General features: G+C 29.5%; 1 protein-coding gene across 3 annotated transcripts; it reads right to left on the bottom strand.

The window, feature by feature from the left end:
• Nucleotides 1-9,163: 9,163 nt before the first annotated feature.
• On the bottom strand, nucleotides 9,164-12,901 carry LOC112683272 (RING finger protein 121). Of its 3 annotated transcripts, none has more exons than XM_025554225.1 (9): nucleotides 12,730-12,820; nucleotides 12,498-12,633; nucleotides 12,376-12,428; nucleotides 10,957-11,098; nucleotides 10,739-10,893; nucleotides 10,409-10,637; nucleotides 10,119-10,252; nucleotides 9,936-10,037; nucleotides 9,164-9,307 (listed from the first exon to the last, which is right to left on the bottom strand). In XM_025554225.1, the coding sequence occupies exons 2-9, from the start codon at nucleotides 12,522-12,524 to the stop codon at nucleotides 9,187-9,189; spliced, it is 963 nt and encodes a 320-aa protein (XP_025410010.1). In that variant the 5' UTR covers nucleotides 12,525-12,633; nucleotides 12,730-12,820; the 3' UTR covers nucleotides 9,164-9,186. The 3 variants fall into 3 exon arrangements, with proteins under 3 accessions (XP_025410010.1, XP_025410002.1, XP_025409992.1); XM_025554217.1 differs by having other exon boundaries at nucleotides 9,165-9,307; nucleotides 12,495-12,633; nucleotides 12,804-12,901; XM_025554207.1 differs by having other exon boundaries at nucleotides 9,165-9,307; nucleotides 12,495-12,633; nucleotides 12,730-12,819.
• Between the last annotated feature and the right edge of the window lie 4,681 nt (nucleotides 12,902-17,582).

Here is a 17,582-nt window from a genome sequence, read left to right as displayed (position 1 = left end):
ATTATAATTTCAGTATAATTTATTATTCTTTTTTAACGGCGAAATGTCCCTACGTCGAAATAGCGACGGCGAAATAGCTTTACGGCGAAACGGCGACGACGATTTGTCCGTGTTCGCTTGCTACGGCTCTGTATGTAATATACAATGTATATTATACATATATATTTATTTGTGTATGCGTGTGTGTATAAATTAGTTGTGTATCTTTTTTACTGGTCAGATTCTGTCGTCCAAGAATCTGAGACGTGTTTTGTATAGGAAACTATAAATCCGCGTCAAAATATCACTGTAAATTATATTGGTTAGTTCCTTTTTGTAACGATATAATTTTCGCACTTTTATTATTCTCGCATATGTGTAGGTACACGTGACTGATATTTCAGCGTATCATATATTATTTACTACGTTCATATGTGCACGCTCGTTTAGGGATCGTTATTGGGCATATAACCGACGTTTGCACATCGATGAAACGTTTGAAGGGCCAGACGACGCGCGCGGTACAGCCCTAATAAACATAATATACACAAAAATCGTAATAAATGACCAATAAATATAAAAATAAATGTTGTTCTATTTATCGAGAACTCACAGCGGGGGTATTCTCGAATCGCTGGTGTAGACGGACATGGGAGCGCGTGTGTCGAGTGTTGACCACCCTTATATAACATATTTTGTTGGGTAATTTGTCAAAAATTTCCCTCGGGAGGTGTTTCGCGTCGAAATCTTTCTTCTGCGCGTAACTGAATTATTATTCATCATGTCACTTGGGTAAATATAGTGGTGGTTCGAAGAAACGTTAATTATTTTACCCATGTAATATGTATATATAATATATATGTATACAAGGAATAACATATACACACACAGAATATATATATATACTATACTTGTTGTACAAAATATTTATGCAATATCTGGTACCTACACATGCGTTCGTCTTGCGGAAACATACATCCGTTACATTGTTCGACTGATTTAGGTATACACTAAACATGTTTTTGCTTATAAATTTATCCCGAAAGAACGATTTTTCAAAAATAATATGCTCCCACTGGTTATTACAAGATATGTATTAAATATTCAGCAATAATCAAAAATATGTAAAAATAATCACAGGTTTTACACAGTTTTATTTCGGACCCGGATATTTCGCCGCGACCGTTTCGCCGCCGGACTACTCGCTGAGAAGAGAACTTATCCACGAAATATTATTATCAGGGCTTATTCTAAAGCGCAGTTTGGCTTATTTTGCGTATTTGGAAAAGGTTGATGCGCACTTAATAATAAACTTTTGCGTAATTGATTTTTAATTCAATGTTGTTTAGTGTTATTTTATACATTACATTATGATTTATAAACAAAGTAAAAAGGAAATTTATTAAAAAATATTAAAAAAAATACTTTGAACACGAATGTAAATTGTTTTATATCTTTTAAATACATTACATTTTAAATTACTTCACATAGAAGCTACACATTTTATCATTTTTAACTTTAATTTGACAATATATTTTGAGATCATAGTTCTATTTTGATAGGCTTATTTAAACAAAATGCGTAGTTGATAAAAATTCTTAGAATAATCCCTGATTATTATTACCAATTATGTATATAAATACATAATTTATCATTTATGTAATAAACAAATAACTAAAAACATACAGAAGTTAAAGTAAAAGTTAATGTCAACTGGCACTACTGTTATTTTTTCGACCAAATAATTATAATGTATTCGTAGTTAATTTTTCCCACTACTCAATATATTATTATTTACTATACAAACCTTTATGTTAATTATTTTATATTGTTAATTACACTATATTACATAATTATATAGGTTTATATTGGTTAATTTAATTAACTAATAGTGGTGTATTGGAGAGTATACGTGGGTATACGGTATATAATCCCAATTTTTATAATGTACGATTTATAACGGCGCGTGGCGATAAGAATCGACCGGAAACGGTTATTTTCGATCAATTAATTTTGGGGGATTGGGCAGCGGGCAGCGATTAGTTGTACATGCGCAAACCGGTGTGCTCTTAAGGTTAATAGACTATAGTTTCAACTAGTGTTAGGGTTCTGCTACATAGCGGTTTTTCGATTTTGCCGAGGTGGTTTTTACGTTCTTGGTTATATAGTCACGACGGTTAAACCGTTTACAACTTAAGGGGGGCTCCAGTCGATCATATTTTAAGGAAAATAGCATAGGCAATTTAACATGACGGTGTATGTTGGCTTGTTAGTGTGTGGAAAGTAAATGCACATTAATGTGTGTGAGACTAATCTGAAATCTTGATCAGCGTTATCATCCATTAATTTTATTGATTCAGTAGAAACCGTCCCGACGTCGACACGTCGTACCAAATATCGTAGTCACAAATAATATGAACTGCATAATATATATATATTATATAATACCTATAATTGAATAAACTATAAGCATTATAGTAATAATAACATTGATCCAACCATAAATTATTTCTAAAATTTATTCTCGATTTTTAGCTTGTAATTTTTATAAAAGTGTATTCTGTAATCAATGATTATAATTTATAATAATATAATGTACGTCATATGCAAAATTTTGACGTATATTACCATATTATAATCAATTATTCGTTGTACGAAAATGTGTTAAAATGAAATACGTTTCATTATATTATGTTACGAGGATGTTTAAAACTATAATGAAAGATATTGGTTGAAAATGATTGCAATCCAAATATGAACACTGCGTTGACATTTTTAAAATTATATTTAAATCCAAGTATATATATATATTAATAAATAATAATATAATTATATAATTTATACAATTTATACTTCAGTTACATATTATATTAATATTAGATAGTAGATACTAGTTGCCTATTACCATACCATTAATCCCGTAAACTAAGGTTTATGTCCATTCTTGAGTCAATTAACTCTGGCAACATCGCTTCAAAATAAAATTTTTCCAATGATGGTTTCATTTTTGTGTTGAAAAATGTTTCATCTTTAAAAATTTTTTGATAAAGTATACCTGTAAAAGATGTAAACAAAATATAAAGAAAAATTTAACAATACATTTAAATATTGTGTATTATCTTTAGGTGACCATATTATAAAATAACAAAATAATCGTTGAGTTATTTTTAATTGGCCCATGACTTGAAAATAGTAGTTGTGACTTTGTTTTAATTGCAAATTTCCTTGGCTGTCTAGAGTTGCAAATTTTAATTTTCTAGATTCTATAGCTTCTTTTGGAGTTAATTCTTTTATTGTTGAGGGACATTTTATTTCAATTATACCATTATTATCTATAAGTTCATCAGGACTTGCTGCTAAAAACGGTAGATGCTCACATATGAAAAGTCCAGATTCTTGAATTTTAAATCCTGTTGATTGTTCAAACTTTGCCTTTGCAAAAGGTTCGCACTCAATACCATATCTCGTATGCTCATTACCACAAAAGGTTTTATACAATATTGATATAACTGTATTGGCTCTAGAAGTCGATGGTCGAAGTTTACAAATTTTTCCAAAATTCGATGCGGTTAATCTAATTTTTCTTTCTTTGTGCCATAATTCGCATTCCGATTGAAGTGTAGTCGATTTTTCTATAAATTTAATTTCATCGATATTTTTAATTATTTTATTGTTCATATATTTCAATTTCTTTTTTTCGTAATCATTTCCATCCATATCTAGTTCTTCACACATATTTTCTTCGCATTTTCCATAGTCATCATCTGGTAAGTTATATTTAGTAACTCGTCTACTTCTTGATTCAAATAAAAGTTTTCTTTTCATTTTACATATTTTTTTCTTCTGTTTTGCACTTATAAAACGCTTCGTAAAATCACCAGGACTAATATTGCAAATCTTTTTATGCAAAATGCTAATACATTTTGGTCCTGTATTATAAGATAACACTGCAGCTGTACATTGCGCTTGATATGACCCTTTATGAGAAAAATGTATTCTTTCGTCACCTACAAATTTAGCAACAATACTATTGTAACCTTCGACCGAATTATTGTTGACATTATATATTAAACTTGAGGCATGATGAGCTAATAAATTTCTCGCATATAAAATATCTGTCCAAAGCCCAGATTTTTTCATTTCTAAAACATAATTTTTACTATTTTTTTCCTTCTTTTTTTACAAAAGTATGTTGCACAATTTTCATGATTTCCAAAAACATGATATGGGCCATTCATAATATCATGTTTTAATAAATTCATTTTTTCATTATGTGTTCCATCACTATTCTTTCTATATTCAATTACCTGAGTAATTGCACAACGAAGTTTTTGTAAATTATTTCTCAAAGTATTTCTCTGATCTCCGGGTACAATTTTTCCACTACTACATTTTCTTTTTCCCGCAATATCACGCATACGATTTATATATTTACGCAAAACATGGTTTTTGCATTCAATTTTTTGAATTAATACATCAGGACCATAAGATTTAGCGAGTAGTAATTTTTTACTAAACACTGCTATCACCATCACCGATTAGTTTATTATATATAATATTATGCATTGCTATACTTTCTTTGAAGCCCTCAACTATAATATCAGATTCCATAGAAGTAGAAGTTGAAGTCCAATTTTTATAGCACTTGTGTTCACGAACTATATGGTTTGTTTTTAAGGCTTTATCACATATGGCACAGTACTTATTGCGGACACTCATAAATAAACATTTTTTTGTTCTATACCCAACAATTGATGCTACACCAGACGAAGCATTGTAATTGGATTTATAGTATCTTTTGGACCAGGCGCCATCAGCAACAACAGTTACCAAGTCGACCTTGGTCATCTACGTCCCCATTTTGAACAGCGAGTTTTGCCTCCTCAATTCCAGCAAGTTTCATTTCATCCAACGTAACATCAAATAAATGAACATGCAATTTTTCGTGGTATTTTTGATAAGAGTTATTAGCATAACAAGGCATATCTAATATGGCTGTAAATTCTTCTAATTGCGAATATCCCTGGCCAGTATTAATGGTAGCTGAAGTAATTGACATATTTATATCAAGGCCTTGTCTATCGGGATCTTCAGAGTATAGATTTTCAAGAACTCCACATACTGAACATTTAAAGATAAAATTGCTAGAAAACCCATTTCTTTTATCATTGACTAACAACATGTTCTCTGAGAATGAACATTCGAAACCTTTATGCTTTATATGTTGAATTGATATAAAAAAATATGCAATATCAACTATTCTTCTACCACTAATACAATACCTATAATTAAAAAAAATGATAGGTACTATGGGCTGTTGAATGTTATATATTTTTACATTACACTTATGAGTCATGACGATATTTCTTTTTTCATTTTCAAAATTTTTCGACAAATCAATATTTTTTTATTGATATCTTACAAAAAATAACTAAGAAAATTCCTAAATTCCAAATTTCTATCAATAGCACAAAAAAAACCATTTGAAATTTACACCATGTCTAGAAAATGGCCAAATAAATATTTGATAGAAATGTCGATTCTCTACAATTATTACTTTTGAATTACAATAAAAAAAAAAAAAAAAAAAACAATTTTTTCGAAAATCAACACCCGTAAGTTATGCGGTACAAATGAAAAAAAAAGTTATGATAGAACTAATACTTTTCTCGTTTCATTCAAAATACGAAACACACTTCATAATAAAATTAATTATAATTATGTTTAGAACTTACTCATTATTTTGAGTATAATTTATATCACTAATTGTTAATGTTTCTAATAACTCTGTTTGATCTTCTATCAGAGATGATATATTTTGCCTCGAAGGCAGAATATCGACAGTATCGTCCGCGACAATAGTATCATTATTCTATAATAATAAAAAAGTGGAATTTATTAATCTTAATAATTTAAAAATAACTAGGTATATTATTAATAAAATATATAAAAATATATCTTATTAATGAAATAATAGGTAATATTTATACATTAAATTATCATGCATAATACGGAAAAAAATAGAAACTTACCAAAATTTTATGAATGTGATGAATATTGCATTTTTTTTTTCCTTTGCTTTGACAGCAATTCTTGTTTTTCTACCATACCGCCAAACTTTTTTTTTCCATAACGAAAAAACCAAAAATATCAAATAACCAAAAAAAGAAAACAAAATGTGTATACTGTGTATTATATCATATATGTGCACAGTAGACAGTACAGTCTACAGATATTGATAACAGAAAATTACACTATAATCAATCTGGTACAGACGACAATATAAACACTGAATGTTGAAATGTTGAATGTTTATGGATGCAGAATGAATAATATATAAACAACAATACGGGAGAAATAATAAGGTGATATATATATATATATATATATATATGGGTCGTGGTGGTTATTACTTGTAATCTTGAAATTTAGCGCAGTTCGTGGAACTGTACTTGTAGCCGTAACCGGTCGGTCAATAAGTCTGTTTATTTATAATCGACGTAAATTTATGTACGCGCAGGAGCAAGTCAATAATGTTAAATGCCATACTTTTTTCATTTGAAAAAAAAAGAGGTATTTAGACCGAAAAGCTGGACTAAACTGTAGGAATTTGGTTGGACGGATTTTAATATAGTAAACGGTGTTTTATTGATTGAGAAGTTCTTTAGGCTTCTGAGGAGGCGATTTTTAATATCGGTTTTACCGGCTAAGCTATAATAAAACAAAAATTTGATTTTTTTTTATTTATATTTTTAATCATAATTTAAACAATTTTCAAAATTTTCAAAATCACCACTTTCAAAGCATAGAAAACTTGTTAACTAATCAAATTCCGTTTAAAAAATTAAAATCTATCAAATCATATTTCTACAGTTTTGTCTAGCTTTTTGGTTAAAAGCCACTTTTTTTCAACGACTGGAGCCCCCTTAACAGCGAAAAATAGCAGTGTGGTGAGATCATTAATAAGAAATATTTTTTAAATTGTATTGAAGTTAAATCGACTACTGGATTAAATCTATCAAGTGTTCTTATTAAAGAGTTATCAGAAAATTATTTACAACTTTCCAACTGCAAAAGCAATTAGAAAAATTAGCAAATTAGCAATTAGAAAAAATTGGAAAGCAATTAGACCGCGGCTGCGGTGAGCGACTGCCGCGCAGCGATGAGGCAGCCAAGACGCGGCCGTGTGCACGTTATTTTTATTAAAAAATACATGATTTGTATACACTGGCTGGCAACTACACCCTATGGGGCTGGAATGCAAATCTGAATTTAGTGCCTAAATATTTTTTCAAAAAATTATTTACTTATAAATAAAATATGTTAACCGGTGTTAATATTATGGAAGGTAGTCTAGTGGATTTTTAATTTTGAATTACCTGTATTAATATAAACCTGAATTATTTTCTGCTATTTTTGTTCTAATAATTAATATTACCATAGGATTTAAAATACTTTAGTAATATAATAGTATTTATAATCAATGGTAGGCTATTGCATTTGGTTATTGGCAACTATTTAGTAGTTGGGTATATTATTTGATTATAAATCTTTAATAATATGATAAATCTATTTTTTACATTAATAAATTTACTTCAGTTAAAATGTCTATAATAATACATCGTTTGGGGCTCATAACGGTTTGGGCGTCGATGTGCAATGCACACCTTGCACACCCGGTAGTTGCGGTACTGATCCCAGCCTGATCAGAATTAAGTCAGGATGTGGGGACACGGGTAAAAATGTGATTAGGATAAGACGGGTGTTTATTAAAGCAAAGAAAAGAAGATTATCATCTTCGATTAAATTTAAAACATAATTAAATTGTTCCTAACTTAATCTAAAAAATTGTCTGAATTTGTTTTTATCTCTAAACAAATGCTTCTCAATCAATACACTAAAAAAACCCTCCTCTTTTCTGGTTGAATACATATCGTTCACTCTTTTTGTTATAACTTCTTCAATAAAAATGTCTTCTTCTATTTCTTCTAATAGAAGATTAATTAATATTTTTTTCTTCTGCTGATGCAACATTGTCCTATAGTTTGAAAATTAATGATAAAAAATAAAAAAGTATAGTAATAATTGTAATCAAACACATATATAAAATAGAACGTATAACAACGTAGTGAATATTTGATATTATATCAAAATATGTACCACGCGTCTTTTGCGGCGCGTTATGTAGTTCTAGAGAACCGCTATTAGATTCGCGGCTTGGTACTAAAATTTATGCTATCATGTTTAGCATTCGAAGTCATAATTGAAAAACTAAATTGATTATTTCAATTATAGTTTATTGACAAAATATTTATGTTAAAAAATAAAATATAAATATAAATTACCAGTAAAATAACGTAAAACTGTTTTGCTTATGAGTTTTGTGGTTCTCACTTCTCTCGGTGATGGTCATCAGAAAAATGATAGTGTTAAAACATAACGGCAATATTACGATGATCAAATAAATAAAAATCGAGTACTGGTATAATAATTTTCGTTGTATTTCTAATAGGTATATACATCCAAATATTTATTAAAGATATATTTAGAATATTATGGTAAACATAATAAATGTATGTAATCGTATCTTATCTGTAATACACATTATACTAGAAACTATAAAAATAGAATGGACAACGCGCAGGCAATTTCTTAAATACATTTTTACATCGATCAACTAATATTTTGATACCCACAAGTATAAAATATTGAATAAATAATTCAATAATTGATTTTATTACAGTTAAATATAATAATATTATTATTATAACAAATATTGTTTAATAAATTATTGTATTAGATTTTAAACATATTATAGTTTGCGAAAAATATGGTTAAAAAAGCGAGGCCCCGGCAAATGTCCGATTTGCCAGATTCACGCGACGGCGCTGTATACCACTATCATTTATAAAACATAATAACAAATTATTTTCAAACCATTTTGTTCACACCTAAAGCCTATTTATCCACTGTGTACCAAAGAAAAAAAATGTATATTAAAATTTCAAAATAATACTTAGTTGAATAATTTAGTAATTTAGTTTAATAAATTAAAGTAAGAAACAGTAAAATATTTTAAATATTGGTAAATTATAAATTTTATTTCATCGGGTAAAGAAATAAATTTTAATAAATTAATAAATAATATATGTATATTTTATATTAATACAATATTAATATATAAGCAAAAATTGTTTTAATATTGAACTACTTCAGTCCAAGCGTATAATTTATAAACTGAATTACAGTCATTATAATTGGTCCCCAGGCTACAAACCAACGTAACCAATCTAATAATTGACCATATAAAACATGAGGTTTTTCCCATCTGAAAAATAAAATGTTAAGGAAAAGTATTCCAGTTCAAAATTATTTTAAATAAATAATATCAATATAATTTATATAAAATATCAAAGAAAATATAAATACAATTCTTCATTTCACAATTCAAGTATAGTATACACTATAGTTATAGTCTATAAATTAGTTTTAGGCTTGTTAAAATAAATTTAGCGTTGTATAAAAAAATTAACTTTTTAACTTAATAAAAAGTTTAAAGAAAAATGTGAATAAACTTGTAACTTTTTGTTATTGGTGCAAATTAACTTAACTGAGTTAAAAAAAAAATCAGTAACTTGCCCAGCCTTGTATTTATTCCTTCTTCAATATATTTAAATGTTAATACTAGATTCGTTTCCATGAGAGAAAGGTACCAACTTCTGACCAGAACTGGTCAGCGTTGCACATACCCCCCCACATTTTTGTAAAATGCCATATGGATTGAGTTGCTGACGCAAATCATTGACCGATATTGTGATTATGTGGAGGAACTACCAATGCGAAACAATTACTTTTTCTCGTGTTAATAGTACACTATTAATTCCAATGATATTTCAATCTATATATTTCAAAAACTGAAACCTTTAGTATCATATTCTCAATGAAAAAAAGGATACGGATTACGGAACATTCGTTTAAGGTCAACCTTTTCCTTACAATATGGACACGTTTGTTTTTTGCCAACAATACACCATCCACGAATACAAAATTCATGAAACCTACAAATACATTATAGCTTATATTATTATTTGAAATAAGTAATAATATAATAATAACTAATAATTTTTAAAATATCTTACGTATGATCACAAGTTAGTTGAAAAGTAGATTCAATTATACCCTCTTCGCCAGCACTCACTAAAAGTTTGTTACCACACACAGCACAAATATTTTTATCCAAGCTTCTAGTTGGCATTCCTTGTGGTGTATAATACTATAATAATAGTAATGAAATACAAAAAATAATTCAAAATAATGAAATACAATCATAAGCTAATCAACAATAATTCTTACTACAATGTTTTTTAATTATTTTTTATTTTTTCATAAATTTAAATTTTTTGTATTTTATTGTATTTTAATTACATACTCCTAGATGTGCAGCCATTACTGATGCACATATTTCAGCAACATCTTGTCCAAGCACACCAAAATATAATCCATAATACATAATAATCAATCCAAAATCCATCCAAATAGCTGGGTTAACATTGAAAACAACACTTATGCCAAAGAATGCAGCTACCATGATGAAGTAACCAATAATACCAAGTACGTAGGTTAGTTTGTAGACGAAATAGAACCATTTGTACACCAATCTGGATAACATTTATGCCATCACACTATACACAACATGGTGCAATATTTTTATATTGAGTGCTCGCCTTGGCGATTAATAAAACAAGTACCAAAAACATACCTAGGAGTTGACCCTTGTAAAGGTTTTTCTAAAGCTTTCCGCACGACTAGTCCTGTGATCAATGAAAACAAAATCCAAAATACAATAAACCTCCAATATGACATGCGAACACACATTATACATGGTATAACCCATAAGGCTACAGATGTCACAACCTACAAAAATAATAATTTAAAAATATATTATAATTTAAAAAATTAACCAAAATCAATTTTTACTTGAAATGATTTAAAATGTCTTCTTTTCCATTCTATTAAGGCTATTTGAGCGACAATCATAGTAACCATAAGAATTAATAGCATTTCAGCATGCATTGACTCATGGCCTTTATGAAGTTCATGTAACTTTTTATGTTCTTCTCTAAAAATTTGAATTTAAAAATATTTATATTATTATGATAAGTATATACTTTAAATTTATAATTGAATATCTATATGAAATTATATACTTATTTAAGCTCATTCAAATATTTTAATTTATCAGTAGTAAATAAACTATTTTTAATTTATTAAGATACCTAATAAAATTATTAAAATTGTTAAGACCTAAATTAATAAACAAATTGGAATTAATAATCTATTAGATAAATGTATTTACTCAGAAAATGTAATTGAAAAATATTTTCCAAAGAAATTAAAATCCAACAAGAATAACCATGCATATTGGCTATTTATTTGCTTGAAATAGCTCAGTTAAAATTATATACATAATTTACTGATATAGAACTATAAGTGATAGTAAAATTATCAATGGATTCATAAATGTTTAAATGTATTATAAAATTAAAATTTCATTAAGAATATTTCATCAACGAAACAATTCAACTATATCAATTCAATTCTAACTAAATCAATATTAATATGGTTATTACTAGGGCTTGGATGTTTATGAAATAACACTATTTTTCTATTAATCCAGTTATGAACCTGGATACAAATTTGATTCATCTTCTACTGAATAAAATTTTTACTTTGCATATATTTGGAATTTTAAGAATATAAACACATATTTCAGTAAATTTTTGAAGTTTTTTAAAAAATAATTTAAATTTAAGGAATTAAATAAATTATAAATTATCAACCCATATGTTGATCGCAAATATTTTTAGATTTTGTTTGACCAAATTGAAAAAATATAAAATATAAAAATAAATATTATATATAAATATAAATATTTAATATTAAAAGTAAAATAAATATTACTCAGCATTTTCTAAAGATGCATATTAATGATTTTTTTTTTGTACATTAATGCATGCATATTACAGTAATTTTAAGTTCATCGAAACTCTGTTTTTTACATTACACTTAATAAAATATTTTATATATAGTTAATCAAATTTAAAAATAATAAATTGTTTATCTTTACACCAACTTTATATATTTACATACTGCTTTGATACTATACTGCTTTCAAAATTAGAACATACCTCACAGAGCATAAAAATTAGTTAGCTTTAATGCATTGCTACTACAGCTATTATTTAAGTAGATTAATCATACCAAATAGTACTTTAAGCATATAAATCACTGAAGATGGTAATTCACATAATTTATAGTGAATGTATAAAGAACAATAATTGGACAATTTTATACCTAATACCTATATATTAACAATTTAATAACTTGTATGGATACCTCAATTGTTCTTCTCTAGTTAAAATTCTAGTGACATTTTCAGCTGGTTCATACTAAAATAATAATATTATTTGTTATAATTTATCAATTAAATATTAGATTGAATTAAAATGTACAACCACGACTCCAGTTATATTTATCATGTCCATGTCTTGGTCTTATAAAACTTGATTAATACTTATTGAAGTTGCTAACAATGCAGTAAAAACATTTTGGAATGTATTTATTACATGTGGTAGAATTAATAATTAAGAGAACCTATTATAATAACACAACATTTGATTAAAAAACTATAATATTAAAAGCAACTAAAGTATAATATAATTAATAGTCCTATAAAGACTTTTTACGTACACAACAATTAAAAAAAAATTAAATGAACATTTAATATTGTACTTATTACACAGCAAAAAACATGTAATACCTACTGACTAATGTCTATACAACCTATTCTTTATATTGTACTAATTATGTGACTGATAACATAATCACGTTTCTGACGTTTAATCTTTAAAAAATCAATATACAGTCTGGACGAGTGATTGGCACTTATCCGAAAAATGATAAGGTCCAAAATTTGAAAATCCGGACCAACCATTGATAATAAAGAATCTTGAAGAATCTTTATTATCTATGGTACCAACTGACTAAATCGAAAACATAGAGTAATACTACTCTATGATCGAAAATTACCAAATCCAATTATATAATTTATATTGATAAAAGTTATGATAAAATTAATATCACCCGATTTTCAAAGCAGGAAAAATACGTTATACTGTTTTCAACAACAAATTTTAATTCTTTTACATTTTTTTGTTTGTATATTTTCAACAAACAATTTTTTTTTTTTTTACTTTTTTGTTTGTTTACTTTCAAAAAAAATGGACCAAATTTTAAACAACTATGGTAACTTATAATTATGTATAACATTAAATCATGGATATGTTTTTGGGTTAAAACTTTGACTTGTATTATTTTAGTAAATAACCAATGTAATTAAAGAAGGTTTATGCTTTTCTGTTCTCACCATTCTTCTTAATATCCATCTAAAAAACATATCCATGTTATAAATCTATGTAATGTATCATGTATGCTTATAAATATCTAGCTTAATATTTAATTGTATATAAATCTTTCGTAAAATATATATGTTTTTCGTAAAATTTTTAGTTTTCTATGTACAGTATGTAAATAATATAAAATATTACATGTTTTAGTTTTATGTATCTAATTTTATAAACGAGTTGTTATAAAATATACTTTTTTCACCATGAATTAAGATATACTTTAAACTGGTTACACACTACCCGTTTAAGATGCTAGCGTACGCGTTTTAACAACTTGTTTTTGAAACAAATATCGAGAGCGTACACGCGGGAAATGGTGTAACTAAACCTTGTTCAAAATACTGTAATTTGATATTTAAACGTATTCATGTACACATCGTACGTTTTTGTTACTTTTGTTATTTAATTTGTTTTGAAAATGGCATTAAACTGATTAGATATAAATACATTAGATGATGTGGAAACAGCTTGCTTAGTTTAAGCATTACAGTGGCGTGGTGAAGGGAAATATTTTATAGGGTAATTCATTGTTTTGAATGACATACCACCCCAGAGGCAGTGATGGGGGAGCAAGCCCCCCCCCCAAATTTATAATTTGAAGCTAATGCCCCACAGAGCTGTTTGTTACTAGATATTTGAGCCCCCTTCAATATTTTCCAGGATCTCCAATTATGCTACCACCCCTTAAGTCTTGATGCTTACAATATTTGCCCAACAAAAAAATTATATCTATTTAATTTGAACTACTGTAATTTAAATATGAATTACTATATTAAATTACACTTAGTAATTAATATGAAGGTCATGTAACAATAACTGTAAAATTAAAAATAAGCTAATATTTATCATAAACAACTTTACAGCTTAACATTAATACATTATGCCGGGCTTACACGATGCATAGTACTTGTCATTAGTACTTGTCACTCGCACTTGCGCATTGCGTGTAAACAGAAAAAACAGTGTTTAGTATTAGTAAAACCGGAAGTGCGATTGCAAATGCGAAAGTCGTATGAACACTCAAGCAATGAGCGAGTGCGAGTGACATACTAATGACAAGTACTACGAATCGTGTAAACCCGGCATTAAGTGGTCACATGTTGCGAGTGTAACCACGAGTAGAGTCGTGGAGGGAGTAGCTACTTGTCGATAGTAAATAGAACGGCGTTCTATTCACTTACATTCCGGGTTTTACTAATACTAAGCACTATTTTTTCTGTTTACACGAAATGTGCAAGTGCGAGTGACTAGTACTAATGACACAAGTACTACGCATCGTGTAAACCCGGCATGATGATTAGTATTAGTGCTTAGTAATATTTGTGTTATCACATGTACGACGCATGTTGCACACTGTGAATTATGATAATTCTTAATTCAACTTCTAGTTCGTCTATGATTGATGAAATTATTATGTTTGAATTATATTTCAAACTTTGTTATACGATACAACAACGGTCCATTATATATTTCTTCACGACTATTGATCTTGACGATTAATTTTTTATATTATAATATTTAATAATATATTATTTACTTCTAATCGCTATTTTAGTAATTATAATCTTATTTCCTATTAATTTTACAATTTAATATGTATAATATATTTAATATTATTATCATTGATTATCAAATTATGTTACTATCTTCTAATACCTAACACCTAGTGCGAGTGCGAATGCAAAAGTCTTTTGGATGCTCAAGCAATGAATGGGTGCGAGTGACAAGTACTAATGACAAGTACTACGCCTCGTGTAAACCCGGCATTATGTCAGACGCAGGTCACGGGGAATTGGGAATTCACGATGTACGATAACGATTTTATTTATTTATAAACTATTTCAGTAGTAGAATCTACCCGAAACCTCGGCTAAGGGAGCAGGCTTGTCCCTGTTCCTTCGTGGTCTTGCTGACCTAGTCGGGGTCAATCGAAGCAGCGGCAAATACTGGTAGATCGGGTCCGCAGGTTGCGGATAGCGGTATTAAAACACTCCTCTGTGGTAGGGGAAATGAGGGAAATAGTAGAATACTCTCGCTCGGACAATTTACTTGCGCATCAGCCAGCACGGGGTGGGAGCTCCGCCTAGCGTGCTGATGCGTAAAATGTACGGTGACCGAGAGCTCCGAGGCGGCCATACGACCAAAATGACTCCGAATCCGGTTAGCCGGAGGCTGGTGGCCTGTCGGTGTGACCGTCCCGGCAGGTCGGTCATCCGGGCGTCTTGTTGCGTTTCATGTGATTCTCGCACTCCTTCGGGGGCCGCGGGCCCGGAGCGGCGCGGCTGTCAAATGCTGCGTCGCATCGGTCCCGTACCCCCTTAGTAGATGTGAGTCGTGATGGAAACAAGGCGATTGTCCCCTCTAAAAACGGGGGATGGCGGGGTGACTGGCCGCCGTCAACGCTTGTCCAACCATTGACGCGTAATAGGAATGTTACGTCGGGAGGCGCGGTTAGCTCAGGGTGGCGTGTGTCCTACGCGTCTTCCCGCCGCGCCCAGTCTGCTTCGGAAGATCTGAGGTTGGACTCGACGGAGTTGTGGCGTCGCTAGGTCAACCAGGCGAGCACCGGGCGCCTGGGGTCTCCCAAGACTTAACAGTACGAAAGTCGGCAGTTTGGCGGGGAGCGGCGTCTATCCGCCCGGGTTGTGTGAATCACCGACCCGTACGGGGCGTGTTCTTTGAGGAGAGAAATCTCATAGAAGGTGCACACTCGTCTGAGCCTCGGCTCGCGATCTTTGGTCTATTGTACTAAGTAGTAGATACTAAAACTAAAATTATAATGCTATCTATATTGTTATTTCATTATAGCCGTATTCAGTGTTGTTATTTACAATATCGTGGCACTACATTGGATAAATTTTCTTAGTATATTTCAGTGCTGCAAAAACCGGGTGTGGAAAGTGTGCCGCGCACACGGGTCCCAAGGTTTACATACATTTGTGGGCCCCCCTAATCCCAGCCTAAAATAAACTACACTTTACAAACACGATTATTTAATAATATTATATTATTATTTTATAATAAAAAGAAACTTTTTTAAAATTTAGTTAAGGATATTATAATATTTTAGAGGAATATAATATTTATTTAACAATGAATTCATTGAGTATTTGAGTAGGCCCACATCATACCTACCTAAGCTACTTAAATAAATTTACTACATAAATATGTAGTTAAGTATAATATACAACTGTTGTAGATACCTATTTTATTTTATATATATACATATATCATACACTAACTGATGTGAAATGTGTTTTATAACCTAAAAAATTGATACTTATAAATAAAACGTATAACCAAAATAACTTCCAGGAAGGGGCCTAATATAATTACCACACACGGGCCTCCTATTTTGTAGTTGCGGCACTGGTATACTTACTAAGTAATTATTATTGAAGTTATGATTCTTGTAAAATATCATAATCAGATGATAAAAATGTCTCACTAAATCTAGTACTCACCTACTCACCCCTTTAAAATTATCGAACAATTGCCCTTCAAAATCACGGTCAACACGCCACTGATGCATTGTATAAAAGATTGCAACAATGTAAGGAAAGAAAAAAAATAGTAATAAAGCAAATTAATAACACAGCAAGCAGTGCAGTGTTAAGCTATGTAGCCGCCTCGGGACAAATTAAAATATTATTCAAAATTATATACACCACACTATTAATTACAAACAGTAGCGTATTAACGGATAGGATAGAAGTGTACTATGCAAAAGCAATAAATTTACAAATTACTAATGTCTATATTATATATATTTTAAATAGCACATTATTACTTATATTTAAATTGCATAATTATTAATTATACCTCCTATATAAATTTAAAAAATCACCAAATGTGACAAAATATAATCAGAACGCACGGCAGTGCGCCGACCAAGTTCCAGCAATGCCCGTGTATCTTTACACGAACCAATTCGCCCGGTTATTCTAACCCATATATCTTTGTTTCCTCTTAAGATAAACTTTTGAAATTTAAAACACAGATCAATCTCAAATATCTTAAGACGCTGTAAGAAAACGGGCCCTTAATATAATACCATTTCAAAATGGGAGGATTTCAAAATTTGCAATTTTGTTACTGACTCACTCACTTACTGATCATCAAAATTATAAGACACTT

Source organism: Sipha flava, unplaced genomic scaffold (genome assembly GCF_003268045.1).
Source record: "Sipha flava isolate LNK unplaced genomic scaffold, YSA_version1 104_pilon_pilon, whole genome shotgun sequence".
NCBI classification, from domain to species: Eukaryota; Metazoa; Arthropoda; class Insecta; order Hemiptera; family Aphididae; genus Sipha; species Sipha flava.
This window is presented reverse-complemented; position numbering and strand designations above follow the sequence as displayed.